Below are 15,139 nucleotides of genomic sequence, written 5' to 3'. Positions count from 1 at the left end.
GGGTTCCAGAGCCAAAATGGGTTCGTGCTCAAGGAAATTGGCGTCACTCACGACGGCCGGACTCGAACCCGCAGCTTCCGACCCCCGTATCCGTGGAAACTACTAGACGAAAAAAGTAAACGGTCGAACGAATGGCTATGTAAATACTATCACGGACTAGAGTGGGACGAAGGAAAAATTCCGTACCATCAAGTGAAAAACACACTTCAAGATTTACTACTGCAAAACGAAATAATCTACGTCGCCGGACATGAACAGAAGAAATGGCTACGAGAACTGTGTGACGTCGGAGCAGCTGAAATCGTAGATATACAGACCGACTACGGCTGTCCTGCCCTGCGCAAACTCTGTTCAATGTACGAAGCCAAGCATCCAAACGACAAGTTTGAACGTGTCTGTGCCTGCACAAACTCGCAGCTAATGCAGAAATGGCACGCGCAGCAGTGCGAATAACTTTTTTTTTAAATATTGGCAAACCCGATTTTTTTTGCCAAATATTGGCACACCTGAATTGTAATTTTAGTATAAATAGCTCGACAATCGAGCTCTATCAATCAGTTTACGTTCGGACACGATGACGCCATTCCAGCCGGAAACCGAGTACCTGAGTGCGAAACCAGACTACAGCTGTATTGAATACAGTTTCCTGGACGAAGAAGAAAATTTATGCACATATACGGAAATATGTTACGGCGGAGTCTTGCATTTCCTAATGGCTCATTCGCCACGCAGTTATGAGCCATCCCAACAACAAATAAACTGTTGCGGAGCGGAAAAGTGCGTCGTGTCTAACCTCAGACCAACAACCGTTCTTCCATGCACCAAGGAAGAAATTCTCGGTACAACTCTACACGCATCCGACTGCACGTCAGAAGACTGTAGCGGTATCGACCCCCGGCACCCCGGGCTGCAGTGAGCAGTCCAAACCCGTGTCTACGAGACGCAGCGACCTGTCCAAACTCGCCGCTACGAAGCGCAGCGACATGTCCAGACCTGAACTCAAGACTAGGACTCGTCGTCGACCCTCTCCCAGACTCGAACAGGCAACTCGGCGCCGAAGCATCAAGAAACGTGGATTGAGCGTCGATACGCCGCAGATCTACAGTGATAATGCTACGGACTGTTACGAATTTGATTCTGTAAAAACCATTCGCACCGCCCTGTGTTCTGTACTCTCTGCCTTGTTAGATGTTTTGAAGTAATAAAAAAAATTAAAAACTATTGCTATGACTTTTTATTTCCCCTTCCGTTTATAAATTAATAATTTGGGATTGAAAAAGTAATCATAAAATTAAATACAAATGATATTTTTCAGTAAATTATTTAAATATGAAAGTGATGAAAATAACCTAATCTATAAAGTGTCATAATATATAAATTTTCAATAAGTTGGTAATTATTTCGTCTGGAGCATGGCGATTCACGTGGCAACTCTTCCAGCTGCCAGGAGCTGAATGATTCTGATTGGCTAGTGAGTATCCCCTCCACCAAACAGTCAACATTTCCTGCCCCCCCCCCCCCCCTCCTGATTCCCGCAACATTCGCTCCTCCCACTTTTCCCTCATCCCTCCCATTAATTCAAAATAGTGCTGACCATGCTGCAGTTTTCGCGGTTTCTGATTGGCTAGAGTCTGTGACCAAGGGGGGAATTTACCTATAAATTGGCGTGTGAGACGCCGGAGGCTTCACTTTTGGTCTTGCCGCCGTCGCCGTATGATCGCGTTCGAGTTCTCCAGACTTCCCGTCTCTACAACTCCAGCAGCTTGGTAAGTACAACTTCTCCGTAAATTTTAACTTTGTAAATTTTGACGTAAATTTTAACTTTGAAATTTTTCCGAACTTTTTTAACTTTGAAATTTTTTCGTAAATTTTCAACTTTGAAATTTTTCCGAACGTTTTTAACTTTGAAATTTTTTCGTAAATTTTAACTTTGAAATTTTTCCGAACGTTTTCGACTTTGAAATTTTTTCGTAAATTTTAACTTTGAAATTGTTTTGAACTGTAATTTTTTTTTATTTTAACATTATGGTTTCGCGTGTGTGTATGCCTTCGCTGCGTCCTTCACTCAGTCAGCAAGCCTAACAGCTGGCCACTGGGTGAAGGCCGGAGCTGAGCCAGCTAGTACGTGACGTGGTGATAACACCCGAGCGAGCGCGCACGGCTGACGAACCGCCCGCCGGCTCCCCGGCCAGCCGGTCGGCAGAGAGAGCGTAGGAAAATAAAAGTACGCAATAGGCATAGTAATCGTCTGTTTTCCAAAAAAAATTAAGAAATTTGTGAGTATGTTTATTTTTTTTTTCATGTCTAAGATTGGTACTGCCTAGATGATGTGTGCGAGTGGAACTGTTTAGAGCCTGCGTTAGGTTCAGTATTAATATTTTACAGTCGTGATTATTACATTTTTTTCAGTCGAAATTATTAGTGCCATCAGTTGCAGTATATTTCATCTTGTAATAATAGTTTTCCCTGGCATACATGTTAGTTATTATTCATGCATGATCGACTTAGCTCGAAACAAGATGGATGCCGTGCACACCCATGTCCTACCGACGGGCAGCGCGCGCAGAGCGTGTCCTCCCCCCTCCCTGCTTCAGCCACCACCCGTGGAGCGCTCCCCTCCCTCCACCTGGATGGACTCTCCCCCCCCCCCCCTCATCATCGCCGCGTGTGGACCCTACCGACCCCCCGCGCTCCCTGCCGGCCCCGTGCACGGAGCGATGTTTCCGCCGCGCCCTGCAGCTTACGTCTGACTAGTTACCGCGCACCGCCGCATGGAGCGCTCAAGTCGGCCTGCCTGCCCCCTCGCCAGGCCCAAAAAAATAAATAACTGATGCACGCGCACTTGCTATCATAATCAAATAGAAAAAATAAATTTGTTTCATAAAAAATAGAAAAAAAATATTTAGTTTCATAAAAAAATAGAAATTTTTTTATACTTAATAAAATACAAAATATCTAATCACAACTAAATACAGAAATATATTTTCACATAAATAAAAAGAGGAGTACATTTACGTAATAAATACTGTATGTGTTGCAGGTATTCAGTGCTTCTCCTTGCGTCGAGCTACTCCCCAGTGTGATCCGCTTGGAGAACGCCTGTCTGCCCTCTGGAGTCCTGCACCGTTCCTCTTCGCTTCCGGTCAGTACATAAAACATAAAATATTGACGTCAGTGTCTTTGCGCTGTCTTGAGAAAAAAAAATTCGAGTGCTACGCCAGGTGGTCTCTTTTCTATGTTACAGGATACAGTGTGCTGTACGGCGTTCCAGCCCTCCTCGTTGTGCGTGCGTGCAGTACACACAGAGTCGTTCCTGTGTTCTTCTGGTGAGTTGAATTTAATTTTTTTAATGCGTGTGTAATTGTTTCTGCGTGCGTGTAGCTGTCTTTATACAAGTGTATTTTGTTTGTGTGTAGGTGTGGTTGTATTTATGCACATGTATTTGTTTGTGTGTATGTGTGAGCTCGTGGTTGTATTTATGCACGTTTATTTGAGTGTGTGCGCGTGTAGTTGTGTGTGTGTGGTTGTATTTATGCACGTTTATTTATGCACGTTTGTTTTTGTGTGTGTGTGATAATTATGATGTTCTTGTTGCTATAATTTTCCGCCCGTGTTACAGACTTCATCATGAAGAGGACCGTGTCTGGTGTTCCCGTGGCAGCCGGCCAGCCCTCAACATCGGGAGCCCTCCAGCCCTCGACATCGGGAGCCGTCCAGCCCTCGACATCGGGGACCTACCAGCTTGTGTCATCTCAGGTATGTGCACCGTCACCAGGGAATGGGTGTGCGTACTGTGGCAAATTGTTTTCCGCTAGCCGTAATGCCAGACGGCATGAGCGCATCTGCGCAGCTAATCCTGGCTGTAATACAACAAGCCAATGTCATATCTGCGGTATGACAATAAGCCGCAAGGACAGTTTGGCCCGCCATATGAGAACGTGTGAGGGCACCGCCGAGCACAGCACAGGCTCGAGGTGCATTCACTGCGGGCAGCAATTTGAACATAGTCACCATGCCAGACGCCACGAGAAGAGCCAGTGCTCATTCAACCCTGAGCGCATTGAATTTACATGCACTACATGCCAGGGCGAGTTTACCCGCAAAGACAATCTATTAACGCACATCAAGACGTGCAAGGGTCTGGCTCCCAAGAGACGGTGCGTAGACGTGACCTCCGGCCTGCAACAGCCCGGCCCCAGCACTCGTCCGCAATATGTGGCGAGTGTGCCCGACCAGGCACAGCGAGACTTGGAGGCGCAAGCGCCTGACCAGGCTCAGGTTGACTTGGAGGCAGGCGGTACCGGGTTCGTTGAGGCGGAGAGTGCGTTCCGCAGAAATTTAAAGACCTTAGTGGCAGTCAACAATGGTGCGACCAAAGACATTTGCACGTACCTGGGTGAAATGAAAAATAACTTGATCAATCGCATTTCCCAGGAAGTACGTGAAAATGGCCCAGTGAAGTTCAATGTATGGCTTGAATGCGATTATGCCAAGCCCGCTCCCTTCGATGAAGGTGTCGACAAGAGGGCGTTCAAGACGAAGAATGTACCCATCTACGAAGAGAGCGACATTGAAGAGGCAGTAACGGAATGCATTGAGAAAATATGTAGGGAGGAAGACGAATACGTCAGCAAGGGATCCGGGTGGACCTTGTCTGCAGTAAAGAAAATTCAGCTCCGTTTCAACAAGCTAGTTCCTCTTCGAGTCTCCTCCTACATTGACCTGCCTGCTGTCATCAAGAACAGGAAAGCAGTAATAAATCCCATGAACCTGGAAGACAGCGAGTGCTTCAAGTGGGCCATACTGGCGCGGTACGTGGAGGGGGTGAGTCCTCAACGTGTGGACAAGCGCTACCACGACCTGGAGGGAAAATTTGATTTTTCAGGATTGGAGTTCCCTACCCCCCTCCACCAAATCAAAGTGTTTGAGCAAAACAACAAAGAAGTGTCTGTCAACGTCTACAACATTGACGAGAACGACAAGATCGCGCCAGTGCGTGTGGGGAAGGAAGAAAAGCAACATCATTTCGACCTCCTGCTTCTGTCGAACGAAGATAGTAACTCTCATTTCTGCTATATTAAGAACTTCTCAAGACTCGTCAGGCCTCAGATCACAGCCCATCATGCGAATATACATGTCTGCAAGAGATGCTTCACGTACTATCACGATTTGACACGAGATTCAGGGCTGACAGGGCAGCAGTGTCTCGACGCGCACAGAAAGTTCTGCAACACCCATGCTCCCGTACGCGTCGAGATGCCGAAGCCAGACAAGAACGGCAAGCCACCTGTCATGGAGTTTAAAAATTACCACCACATGACAAAGATGCCCATCGTCGTTTATGCGGATTTTGAAGCCCTGCTAGTACCCATCTCATCATGCCAGCCGGACCCCCAGCAATCAGGCACCTATGCATATCAAAAACATGAAGCATACAGCTATTGTATCTATGTAAAGGTCGACAATAGCGTGATCCCAGCCATGCTCACCGCCTCGCTGCCACAAGAGCCGATGCTATACAGGGGGCCCGATGCTGAAGCAAAATTCGTGGAGGACATAGTCGATATTGGGAATCAGGTGAAGGAAATATACCAGACCAGCCTGCCCATGACGCCGCTGACGGCTCAAGAGAATGCCAGATTCGCCGCAGCCCAACAGTGCTGCTACTGTAATACAGTATTTACCATGGAAAATTATAATGTCAAGGACCACGACCACTTCAGTGGAAAGTACCTTGGTGCCGCCTGCAACAGCTGCAATCTTCTGCGCAGGCGGCCCAAGAAGCTTGTTGTGTACTTCCACAACCTCAGCTACGACGAGAAGTTTATCATCAAGAAACTGGGCTACGACAACAAGGAAATATTCATAATCCCCCACACGCAGGAAAAAATGATAACATTTTCGAAAAGTCTGGGCAACAAATTCTCCGTACAGTTTATCGACACATTCAGGTTCATGGCACGAAGTTTGGCGTCCCTCGCGTCGTACCTGCCAGCCGACAAATTCAAAGAGACTTCGAAATATTTCACACCAGAAGAAATGTCCCTCGTCACGAGAAAGGGTATATTCCCTTATGATTATGTTTCCAGCTGGGAGAAACTGGACGAGCCACAACTGCCTGCAAAGGAAGATTTTTACAATATGTTAAATGACAGCCATATCAATGATGCAGAATACAGTCATGCGCAGGCAGTGTGGAACAAGTTCGGCTGTGTGACCCTGGGCGAGTACAGCGACGTATATTTAAAGACGGACGTGCTGCTTCTTGCAGACGTTTTCGAGAACTTTCGTCAGCTCTGTCTCGACACGTACGGGCTTGACTGCAGCCACTATGTCAGCTCCCCAGGGTTCACGTTCGACGCCATGTTGAAACAGACGCAGGTACGACTAGAGCTTATAACCGACTATGACATGTATATGTTCATCGAGGCTGGGATCAGGGGTGGGGTGGCACAAGTGGTGAAGCGTCACTGTAAGGCCAACAACGTCTGCCTTCCCCGCACCTACGATCCCAGCCAGTCGTCGAAGCACATACTCTATCTGGACGCCAACAACCTCTACGGATGGGCCATGTCGCTGCCGCTGCCAGTCAGAAGCTTCAGGTGGGTGGGCGCCGATATCGACGTGATGACGATACCTGACGAGGGGCGGATGGGGTACATCCTAGAAGTTGATGTAGAGTATCCGTCTGCCCTCCACGAGGAACATAAGGACCTGCCGTTCCTGCCCGTCAGCCAGTGCCCGCCCGGCTCGAGACAAACTAAATTAATGACAACTCTCGAGCATAAGGAAAATTACATCATTCATTATAGAAACCTGAAGCAAGCTCTCCAGCACGGACTGCAAATAAAGAAAATTCATAGAGTACTTCAATTTGAGCAACGTGCGTGGATGAAGTCCTATATTGAAAAAAATACGATTATGAGACAACATGCTACAAATGATTTCGAGAAGGAATTCTTCAAGCTGGCAAATAACTCCTGCTTTGGCAAGCTCATGGAAAATAAATTCAAGCGGCAGCGTATGGAGCTCGTATGCAGCGAGGCGAGGCTCCGAAAGGTTATTGCCAAGCCAGCGTTCCAGGACCGAACCATTTTGGACGAAGACCTATCGTTAATAAAACTCCAACATGAGAAAATATATCTTGACCGCCCTATATATGCGGGGTTTGCGGTTCTGGACTTGTCCAAAACGCTCATGTATAATTTCCACTATGATGTGATGAAGACAAGATATAAGGACAACATTTCGCTGGCGTACATGGATACGGACTGTTTCACCTACGAAATCAAGACGCGCAATTTCTACCAGGACCTGGCCGACGACTCTGCGCTCATGAGCGTGTTTGACACGAGCGCGTATCCCATTGGTCACCCCTGCTACTCGCCCACCAATAAAAAAGTGGTGGGCAAATTCAAGGACGAGTGCAATGGGGTGACGATGGAGGAGTTTGTCGGCCTCCGAGCAAAGCTATATACATACAGATATGGGGAAACGATTACAAAGAGAGCAAAAGGAATACAAAAGTGTGTGGTATAAAATAAAATTACATTTGAAGATTTCCTCGAGGTCCTGGAGGAACACGCAACAAAGCGCGCGCAAGTCCGGTCCATACGGTCGCACCAAATGACATTATACACAGAATGCTCGAATAAAATATCACTCTCATGGCACGATGATAAACGCATAATATGCGATGATGGTATACACACATTACCATATGGGTACAATGGTTAATGTTATTTTAACCATACCGCAGTATTTATGGAAAAATGAATTTTTTTCCTTCCACGAAAAAAGCAACTGAACAAATAACATGAAATGTTGAAACTGGTGTCTGTGCTCGTACGTTTCGCGCAGGATTCTCTGTCGGGGGTCCCAGGCTTTTGCTGTGGTAGCCGAGAAGAAGACCCTGACGGGAATCTGTACCGTGATGTACGAGTATGGGACTAGTGTTTGCCACTTGGTAGCCACCCATGTCTCTGTTGATTTGGTGTACATAGCCTTCGTCGATGGATTTTTCATCGTTGGTTTCCTGAGTCCGCTCGTTGTAATTATGTTGCACCCACACTCTTTCGTGGTGCTTTTTTTGTTTGTTTTTTTACACCTAGATTTTTGGTCTTCTGGTGCTATTTTTCCTTGATTTCTTGCACTCCACACTGTTTCGTGGTGCGATTCGTTTTGTTCATGCACCTACACACTGTTTCATGGTGCTTATTTGGTTGGTTGGTTGGGATGGAAGTGGTGGTTTTATGCACCTACGTTAATTTGTGGTGCTACGTTTTTTGGTTGGTTGGTTGGTTTTAAGCATCCTCGTTGTTTGTGGTGCTACGTTTTTTGGTTGGTTGGTTGGGATGGAAGTGGTGGTGTTTTGCATCCTCGTTGTTTGCGATGCTCCGTTTTTTGGTTGGTTGGTTGGGTTGGAAGTGGTGGTTTTATGCACCTACGTTGTTTTGTGGTGCTGCGTTTTTTGGTTGGTTGGTTGTAATGGAAGTGGTGGTGTTTTGCATCCTCGTTGTTTGCGATGCTCCGTTTTTTGGTTGGTTGGTTGGAAGTGGTGGTTTTATGCACCTACGTTGTTTTGTGGTGCTGCGTTTTTTGGTTGGTTGGTTGGTTTGGAAGTGGTGGTGTTTTGCACCTACGATGTTTTTGTGGTGCTGCGTGTTTTGGTTGGTTGGTTGGGATGGAAGTGGTGGTTTTAAGCATCCTCGTTGTTTGTGGTGCTACGTGTTTTGGTTGGTTGGTTGGGATGGAAGTGGTGGTTTTATGCACCTACGTTAATTTGTGGTGCTGCGCCCTCTTGGTTGGTTGGTTGGGATGGCAGTGGTGGTTTTATGCACCTACGTTAATTTGTGGTGCTGCGCCCTCTTGGTTGGTTGGTTGGGATGGCAGTGGTGGTTTTATGCACCTACGTTGTTTTGTGGTGCTGCGTTTTTTGGTTGGTTGGTTGGGTTGGAAGTGGTGGTTTTATGCACCTACGATGTTTTTGTGGTGCTGTGCTCTCTTGGTTGGTTGGTTGGTTGGGATGGAAGTGGTGGTTTTATGCACCTACGAAGTTTTTGTGGTGCTGCGCTCTCTTGGTTGGTTGGTTGGGATGGAAGTGGTGGTTTTATGCACCTACGAAGTTTTTGTGGTGCTGCGTTTTTTGGTTGGTTGGTTGGGATGGAAGTGGTGGTTTTATGCACCTACGTTAATTTGTGGTGCTGCGCCCTCTTGGTTGGTTGGTTGGGATGGAAGTGGTGGTTTTATGCACCTACGATGTTTTTGTGGTGCTCCGTTTTTTGGTTGGTTGGTTGGGATGGAAGTGGTGGTTTTATGCACCTACGTTGGTTTGTGATGCAAGAATTTTTTTTACACTGATGCGTTTTTTTACACCGATACGTTTTTTTACACTCATGCGTTTTACACTGATGTGTTTTACACTGAGGCGCTTTACACTCTTGCGTTTTACACTGATGCGCTTTACACTCATGCGTTTTACACTCATGCGTTTTACACTCATGCGTTTTACACTCATGCGTTTTACACTGATGCGTTTTTTTTACACCAATGCTTTTTTTTACACCAATGCGTTTTTTTTATGCATCGATGGGCTCCTTACGCCGATGGTGTCAAGCCGATGGGCTCCTAACATCGATGGTGTCATGATGATGGGGTCACTACGATGGGCTCCTAACATCGATGGTGTCATGATGATGGGGTCACTACGATGGGCTCCTATCATCGATGGGGTCATGACGTTGGGCTCCTTACATCGGTGGTGTCATGTCGATGGTGTCATCGCTGGACTGTTACGCCGCTGGGTTCCGCAGTCGATGACATGCAAGATTTCGGCGTTGTGTGTCAACGCTGGACTGTTACGTCGCTGGGTTCCACAGTCGTTGGCATGCAAGATTTCGGCGTTGTGTGTCACCGCTGGACTGTTACGCCGCTGGGTTCCTCAGTCGATGACATGCAAGATTTCGGCGTTGTGTGACACCGCTGGACTGTTACGTCGCTGGGTTCCACAGTCGTTGGCATGCAAGATTTCGGCGTTGTGTGTCAACGTTGGACTGTTACGTCGCTGGGTTCCTCAGTCGATGATATGCAAGATTTCGGCGTTGATACATCGTTGTTACTGGGCAATTTCAGCGTTGCTATGTGTTCATATGCTAGTTTAAGCACGTGCTTTGTGTCATTGTATCATATGGTAGTTCTTTCTGGTAGGCTTGCATCGTTGTAATGGGCCACGGCTAAATAGAGAAGTTGTTCATAAGTACTTGACTACATATGTGACGTATATTGCATATGGAGGCAAGGGGCTTGTGCGCGACCAGCCTGTTTAGCGGTGTCGGTCTCCAGCCCGTTCCGAACACAGAGAGCTGTGATGCAAGCTTTTTGTTTAAATGAATAATATTCTGTTTAAGTATTTAGCAGGTGAGCAGTTGCTGAGATGGAGAGAGATTCGGTGTGGGGCGGGGAGCTGGTGAGATGGAGAGAGACGACGGGGCGAGCGTGGGCTGCTGGGAGAGAGAGGAAGAGACCTGCGAATCTACACACATGCATACATGTCAAATAAAATATGGATATATTTAATTGTATATGTTAACGAAAATATATATATATCTGTAAAAAATATTTTTGAGTTTTATTTCTATAATACTAATACCCTTGTTTTTTTCTTGATGAGAAAAAATTTATAATGTATGTTTGGAATGAAAATTGTTGGAAACAGTAATAGTGATTATTATATTTTAATTTTTTCCGAAAGAGTATAATTAATAGTCTGTACAAAAAAAATACAATGAAATTAAGGTGAAAAGAAAACAGATAAATACATTGGTTTATATATATTTTATTTACATAATTCCATCACCCCTCACATCAGTCGATGACATTGGAAACATTATTTACAATTGCAATAAGGAATAGAAAAATTAAACATCACTGTAGTAATAAGGATGCTCATAGAGCCACAGCTTCAGTAACTGACTATTACAATGTGCACAGTGGAAACCATTATAAAATTTATCACACTTTTCAATTTGGTTTCCGTACATCTTTAACAGTTTGTTGAAGTCAGGACAGTTGCCTTGTTTACGTAGGTCAATTACATTGGCACTACACAAATCACTCACAATACGTTTCTGTTCATTACCACGGACGTAGACTACGTCGTCTTCCGGCTCGACGAGATCACGTAGCACAGATGTAAGTTGTTCATAGTCCACATCACCTTCATTCCACGAGAGTCCGTTCACTTCATAGGTTAGACGACGGTTCTCGCGTTGAGAGAATCTGTCTAGCTTAGTCCAGTCACACGGCGGTTTAAAGATGTATTCGCTAGTCTTGACTTCGTCACCGCCAATGACGGACGTCACGGACAGTTGCTTCACTACAGGTCCCTTTTGGGACGTAAGACACTGGACGTTGACAAGAAAGAGTGTCATATTGTCATTACTCACAGTTACACATACGGCGAGGCTGGAGTGACGTGACTAAGATGCTGACTCTGCGAGGATGGCGCTGCGAGGCCGGAGAGCTGACACTACAAGGCTGTGAGGCTGGCCTTGACGGAGACCGGGGACGTCTGGATTAGTGATGGGCAGAACGGTTCTTTTGACCGAACCGGTACTTTCGGATCAGTTCCGTGAAAGATTCGTTCAGAACGATTCGTTCATCTCGGTCATTTCGTTCTTTTCTGTGAATAGGATCTGGCTCTTTTATCAGGTGACGTAACTCGTTCATCCTTTAGAGTATTGGCTACGTGTTTGCTTCCAGCCTCCCCTCGTTATCGCGTGACCCGATAACGAGAGGAGGCTGGATCGCGTGGGTGGTTATCTTTATCTACTCTGCATGGGTAAATGAAATTTCAAACGTCTAGTTGTATACTGACTGTTATAAAATTATTGACTGTTGATCGCTGTCAAATGCTTCATGCAGTGATTCTATATAATACGGGAGCATTAAATCTAAGAATGTTAGGTACGAAAGTGATCTTTCTTAACTTTAATTTGTAATCGCACTATTATAGCTAGTACTTGAACATTGCTTTTCGTAGCCAGTGAATCACAGTTGCGTATATGAAACAAGATTATTTATATTGTATTACTTTTTAAGTTACAAATATTAATATACAGGCTATTTACACTCTAGAGAGAGTAAAGTGTTTACATGTAGACCAACACATTTAGAGAAAAAAAGACAAAAATTGAATACTACTACTGCGATTCAGTATGAAGAGAGAAAAATGAAGTAGGTACATTAATTAACACCTAAATGGTAAGTGTGAACATTTGTAGTTACTTTCCCTGTTATTTTTAATTCATGTTTTTTTTTTCCCCAAATTTGTGTATGTGAATGTGAAAACGCAATTTTAAACCACTACTTAACAGTTGACATTTTCAGGTATAGATACTTTTCATGTTACCCTATTTTATTTGATCAGTTATCGTTTGCTCTTATGAACATGCTCACGCTGTGATTACTAATTCTTCAGACTCCTGACGTCATGAATCATTTCACGAACGAATCAGACCGGGCGCGTGGCCGGTTCTCTCATCTCGTTCTCTCGTTCTCTCCGCGTTTTCGTTCTTCCGAATCTTTCAAGGTACCGGCTCTCAAAGAGCCGGTTGGTTCTCTCGTTCTCTCCGCATTTTCGTTCTACCGAATCTTTCAAGGTACCGGCTCTCAAAGAGCCGGTTCTTTACATCGCGAACGAATCGCAAGATTTCGTTCTCTCAAAGATTCGTTCTTTTTGAACGAATCGTTAACGAACGACCCATCACTAGTCTGGATGCTCGCAGCTGTGACCCCTGGCACTCAGGAGCTAGGCTGCTGCTGCCGCTGCCACGCATCTCGTCGCTTGTTGCACCGCGATTTCATGTGCGGCGTGTCGGGCACGGACGACATATCCTTGTCGCACTCGGTGCATGGTAGACAGTCTTGGATGTCTGGGTCTAGCTGCAGGTACACCGGCAGGAACTTGTAGACGTATCTTATCTCGTACGGGGCGTAGACCAAGAGAAACTCCTTTGGTAGATAAGGTAACTCCGTCTCCTTATCCAGTGCCGCAAGCGTGCGCACTTTACCATATGCTATAATGGCCGACAAGATCTTTGCTCCGCTCCCACAACAAGCAAACATCGTCTTTCCTTCAGGCTGGGAGCCACGGCAAAAACTGAAGGCTCCCGGGTCCTGCGGCCGGTATTTATACTCTAAAAGGTAGAATAGGGGTGAGGAGGAGGGTAGGGGTGGGAATGACGGTAAAGTGAGGGAGGGAGTGGAAAAATACAAGAGTAGTGGTGGGGGGAGGTTATTACGATGAAAAATAATAAATTAAAAAAAGGGTGGGGGGGGAGGGGTGGAGCATCATGTGCGAAAAAAAAAATAATAAATTAAAAAAGGGGGGGGTTTAAGTTCGTATATGTGTTGGTAAAAGTGGTGGGGGTCATTCTGCCTGCGTCCACCGCGGGGGAAGGATCGGTCGTCATTTTTTAATTTTTTTTGCCCTGATCGGGTTCGAACCGAGGACTTCGAGCTCCGTGTCGTAAAAGTAATTTTTTTATTAATAATTTATTAAAATTTTATTAAGTGAATTTTTTTATAAATTTTAAAAAAATTTCGTTAAAATCGGATAATAAATAAAAAAGTTAAAGATGGCGGTCGTAACAAAAATTGCAACGGTGACGTCATCATTCAAAATGGCTGAAAACACATAACCGGAATTTTCTAGAACACACAATGACGTCATCCAAAATGGCGGATCCAAAATGGCCGCCGTGATCTACTTGTCCCATTACGATGTGTCCCGTTACGCTTATCCAAGATGGCCGCCGTGACGTCACAATCCAAGATGGCCGCCGTGACGTCAGAATCCAAGATGGCGGACACCGGCTCCCGGCTCCACACCCTGAACCCTGATCCAGTATGCCCATTTACATACTCCATTTTCATCATTGAGCGAACCTATTTTACTTTCATAATCACAACCTCTTGGTCCTTGAACTACACTTCTGAAATAGCCTAGTAATTAAAAAAATTACCGTCCTTGTCTTTCATTGGGAAACTGAACATAGATATACCCGTGGTACTGTTTCTCGTATTAAAACAATCAGTGTAATCACATTTCTTGCCCATTCTGAAATTTGCCATCGTTCCTCGAAAACTAAGAACGAATACACTCAACCGCATCGCACCCGAAACCAAAATCTGAGGAAGGAACTGTGAAATGCTTGCCCTGGCAAAACATTCACTGCAGCTCAAGGTCGTTCAACGGGAGTTTGTGCGTCACAAAACTGTAGGGATGAGAGGTGGCGTAGAGGGTGGGTGGAGGACAACGCGTGTTTGTTGGTGGGTGGGGAAGGGGTGTTTGAAGAGTTCGACACTTGTCCGCTAGGGACCACCACAAGTCGATGCCCTAGAGATGGTGGCGATTGCGGCGGTGAATTAACCAACAACCTCAAACCGTATTAGAAATTTTAACCTGGGCTGGCGACTTCTATACAGTATATATATTCAAAGTCTTGAGGCACGATCATTTATTGTAACTTTGTCTAACTTCATGCTCATTAGTGCCTTCCTTAGCGTGCTCTTAGGGCAGCTCCGTTCCGAGAGCTGGCCTGAGGTGAGCAACACTTGTCACGGTCCTTTCTAGGGTATCCGACCTGCTAGGCACGATCTGGGCTCAGGTCAAGTGCCTTTCCATGTACTTCACCGAGAGCACTGACCAGTCCTTAACCTCGGCTCTTGGCGGGTTGAAACGAAGGACTTATCTCTGGTCGGCGAAAGGTCTGCATTTACCATCTTGTGGTGAAAACACTAACTACTATACTTTAACTCGGTGAGTAGCGAGGCCTCTAGCGGCCACCACCACAACTCCTCTCTCTCTCTCCCTCTCTCTCTCTTTCCCTCTTAGCCCGTCAGAGCGCCGCCCAGTTGGGCCCATAAGTGCCAGGCCTACCGGAGTCAACTATTCCCTCCTTCTCGCGGGTCTTTTGAGAACTAACCCCGAGTCTTTTTCGCCTGTGTCCCGGCAGAGCGCACTGCTTTTGGAGGGCAACAACTTACCTCCGATTCCCCTTAAGTTAGGCTACCAGCTACCTTTTATTTATTTTTTTTGTCATCGAAGCGATCTCTCGACCGCAACCTCCAGCCAATC

At 45.8% G+C, this 15,139-nt stretch overlaps 2 protein-coding genes across 2 annotated transcripts in view; both read left to right on the top strand.

Moving 5' to 3' along the window:
* LOC134527359 (iodotyrosine deiodinase 1) overlaps window positions 1–15,139 on the top strand; it is a 191,147-nt gene that overhangs the window by 68,584 nt on the left and 107,424 nt on the right. The window lies entirely within an intron of this gene.
* Window positions 1,710–8,219, top strand: LOC134529864 (uncharacterized). The gene is made up of 4 exons (XM_063364390.1): window positions 1,710–1,766; window positions 3,041–3,142; window positions 3,245–3,326; window positions 3,620–8,219. The coding sequence occupies exon 4, from the start codon at window positions 3,628–3,630 to the stop codon at window positions 7,537–7,539; it is 3,912 nt and encodes a 1,303-aa protein (XP_063220460.1). The 5' UTR covers window positions 1,710–1,766; window positions 3,041–3,142; window positions 3,245–3,326; window positions 3,620–3,627; the 3' UTR covers window positions 7,540–8,219.

The sequence above is a fragment of the Bacillus rossius genome, chromosome 1 (assembly GCF_032445375.1).
Source record: "Bacillus rossius redtenbacheri isolate Brsri chromosome 1, Brsri_v3, whole genome shotgun sequence".
In the NCBI taxonomy this organism is placed as follows: Eukaryota; Metazoa; Arthropoda; class Insecta; order Phasmatodea; family Bacillidae; genus Bacillus; species Bacillus rossius.
This window is presented reverse-complemented; position numbering and strand designations above follow the sequence as displayed.

Bases quoted from the DNA above. Each gene is read 5' to 3' on its own strand.
- LOC134529864 (XM_063364390.1), top strand. From the start codon at position 3,628: ATGAAGAGGACCGTGTCTGGTGTTCCCGTGGCAGCCGGCCAGCCCTCA.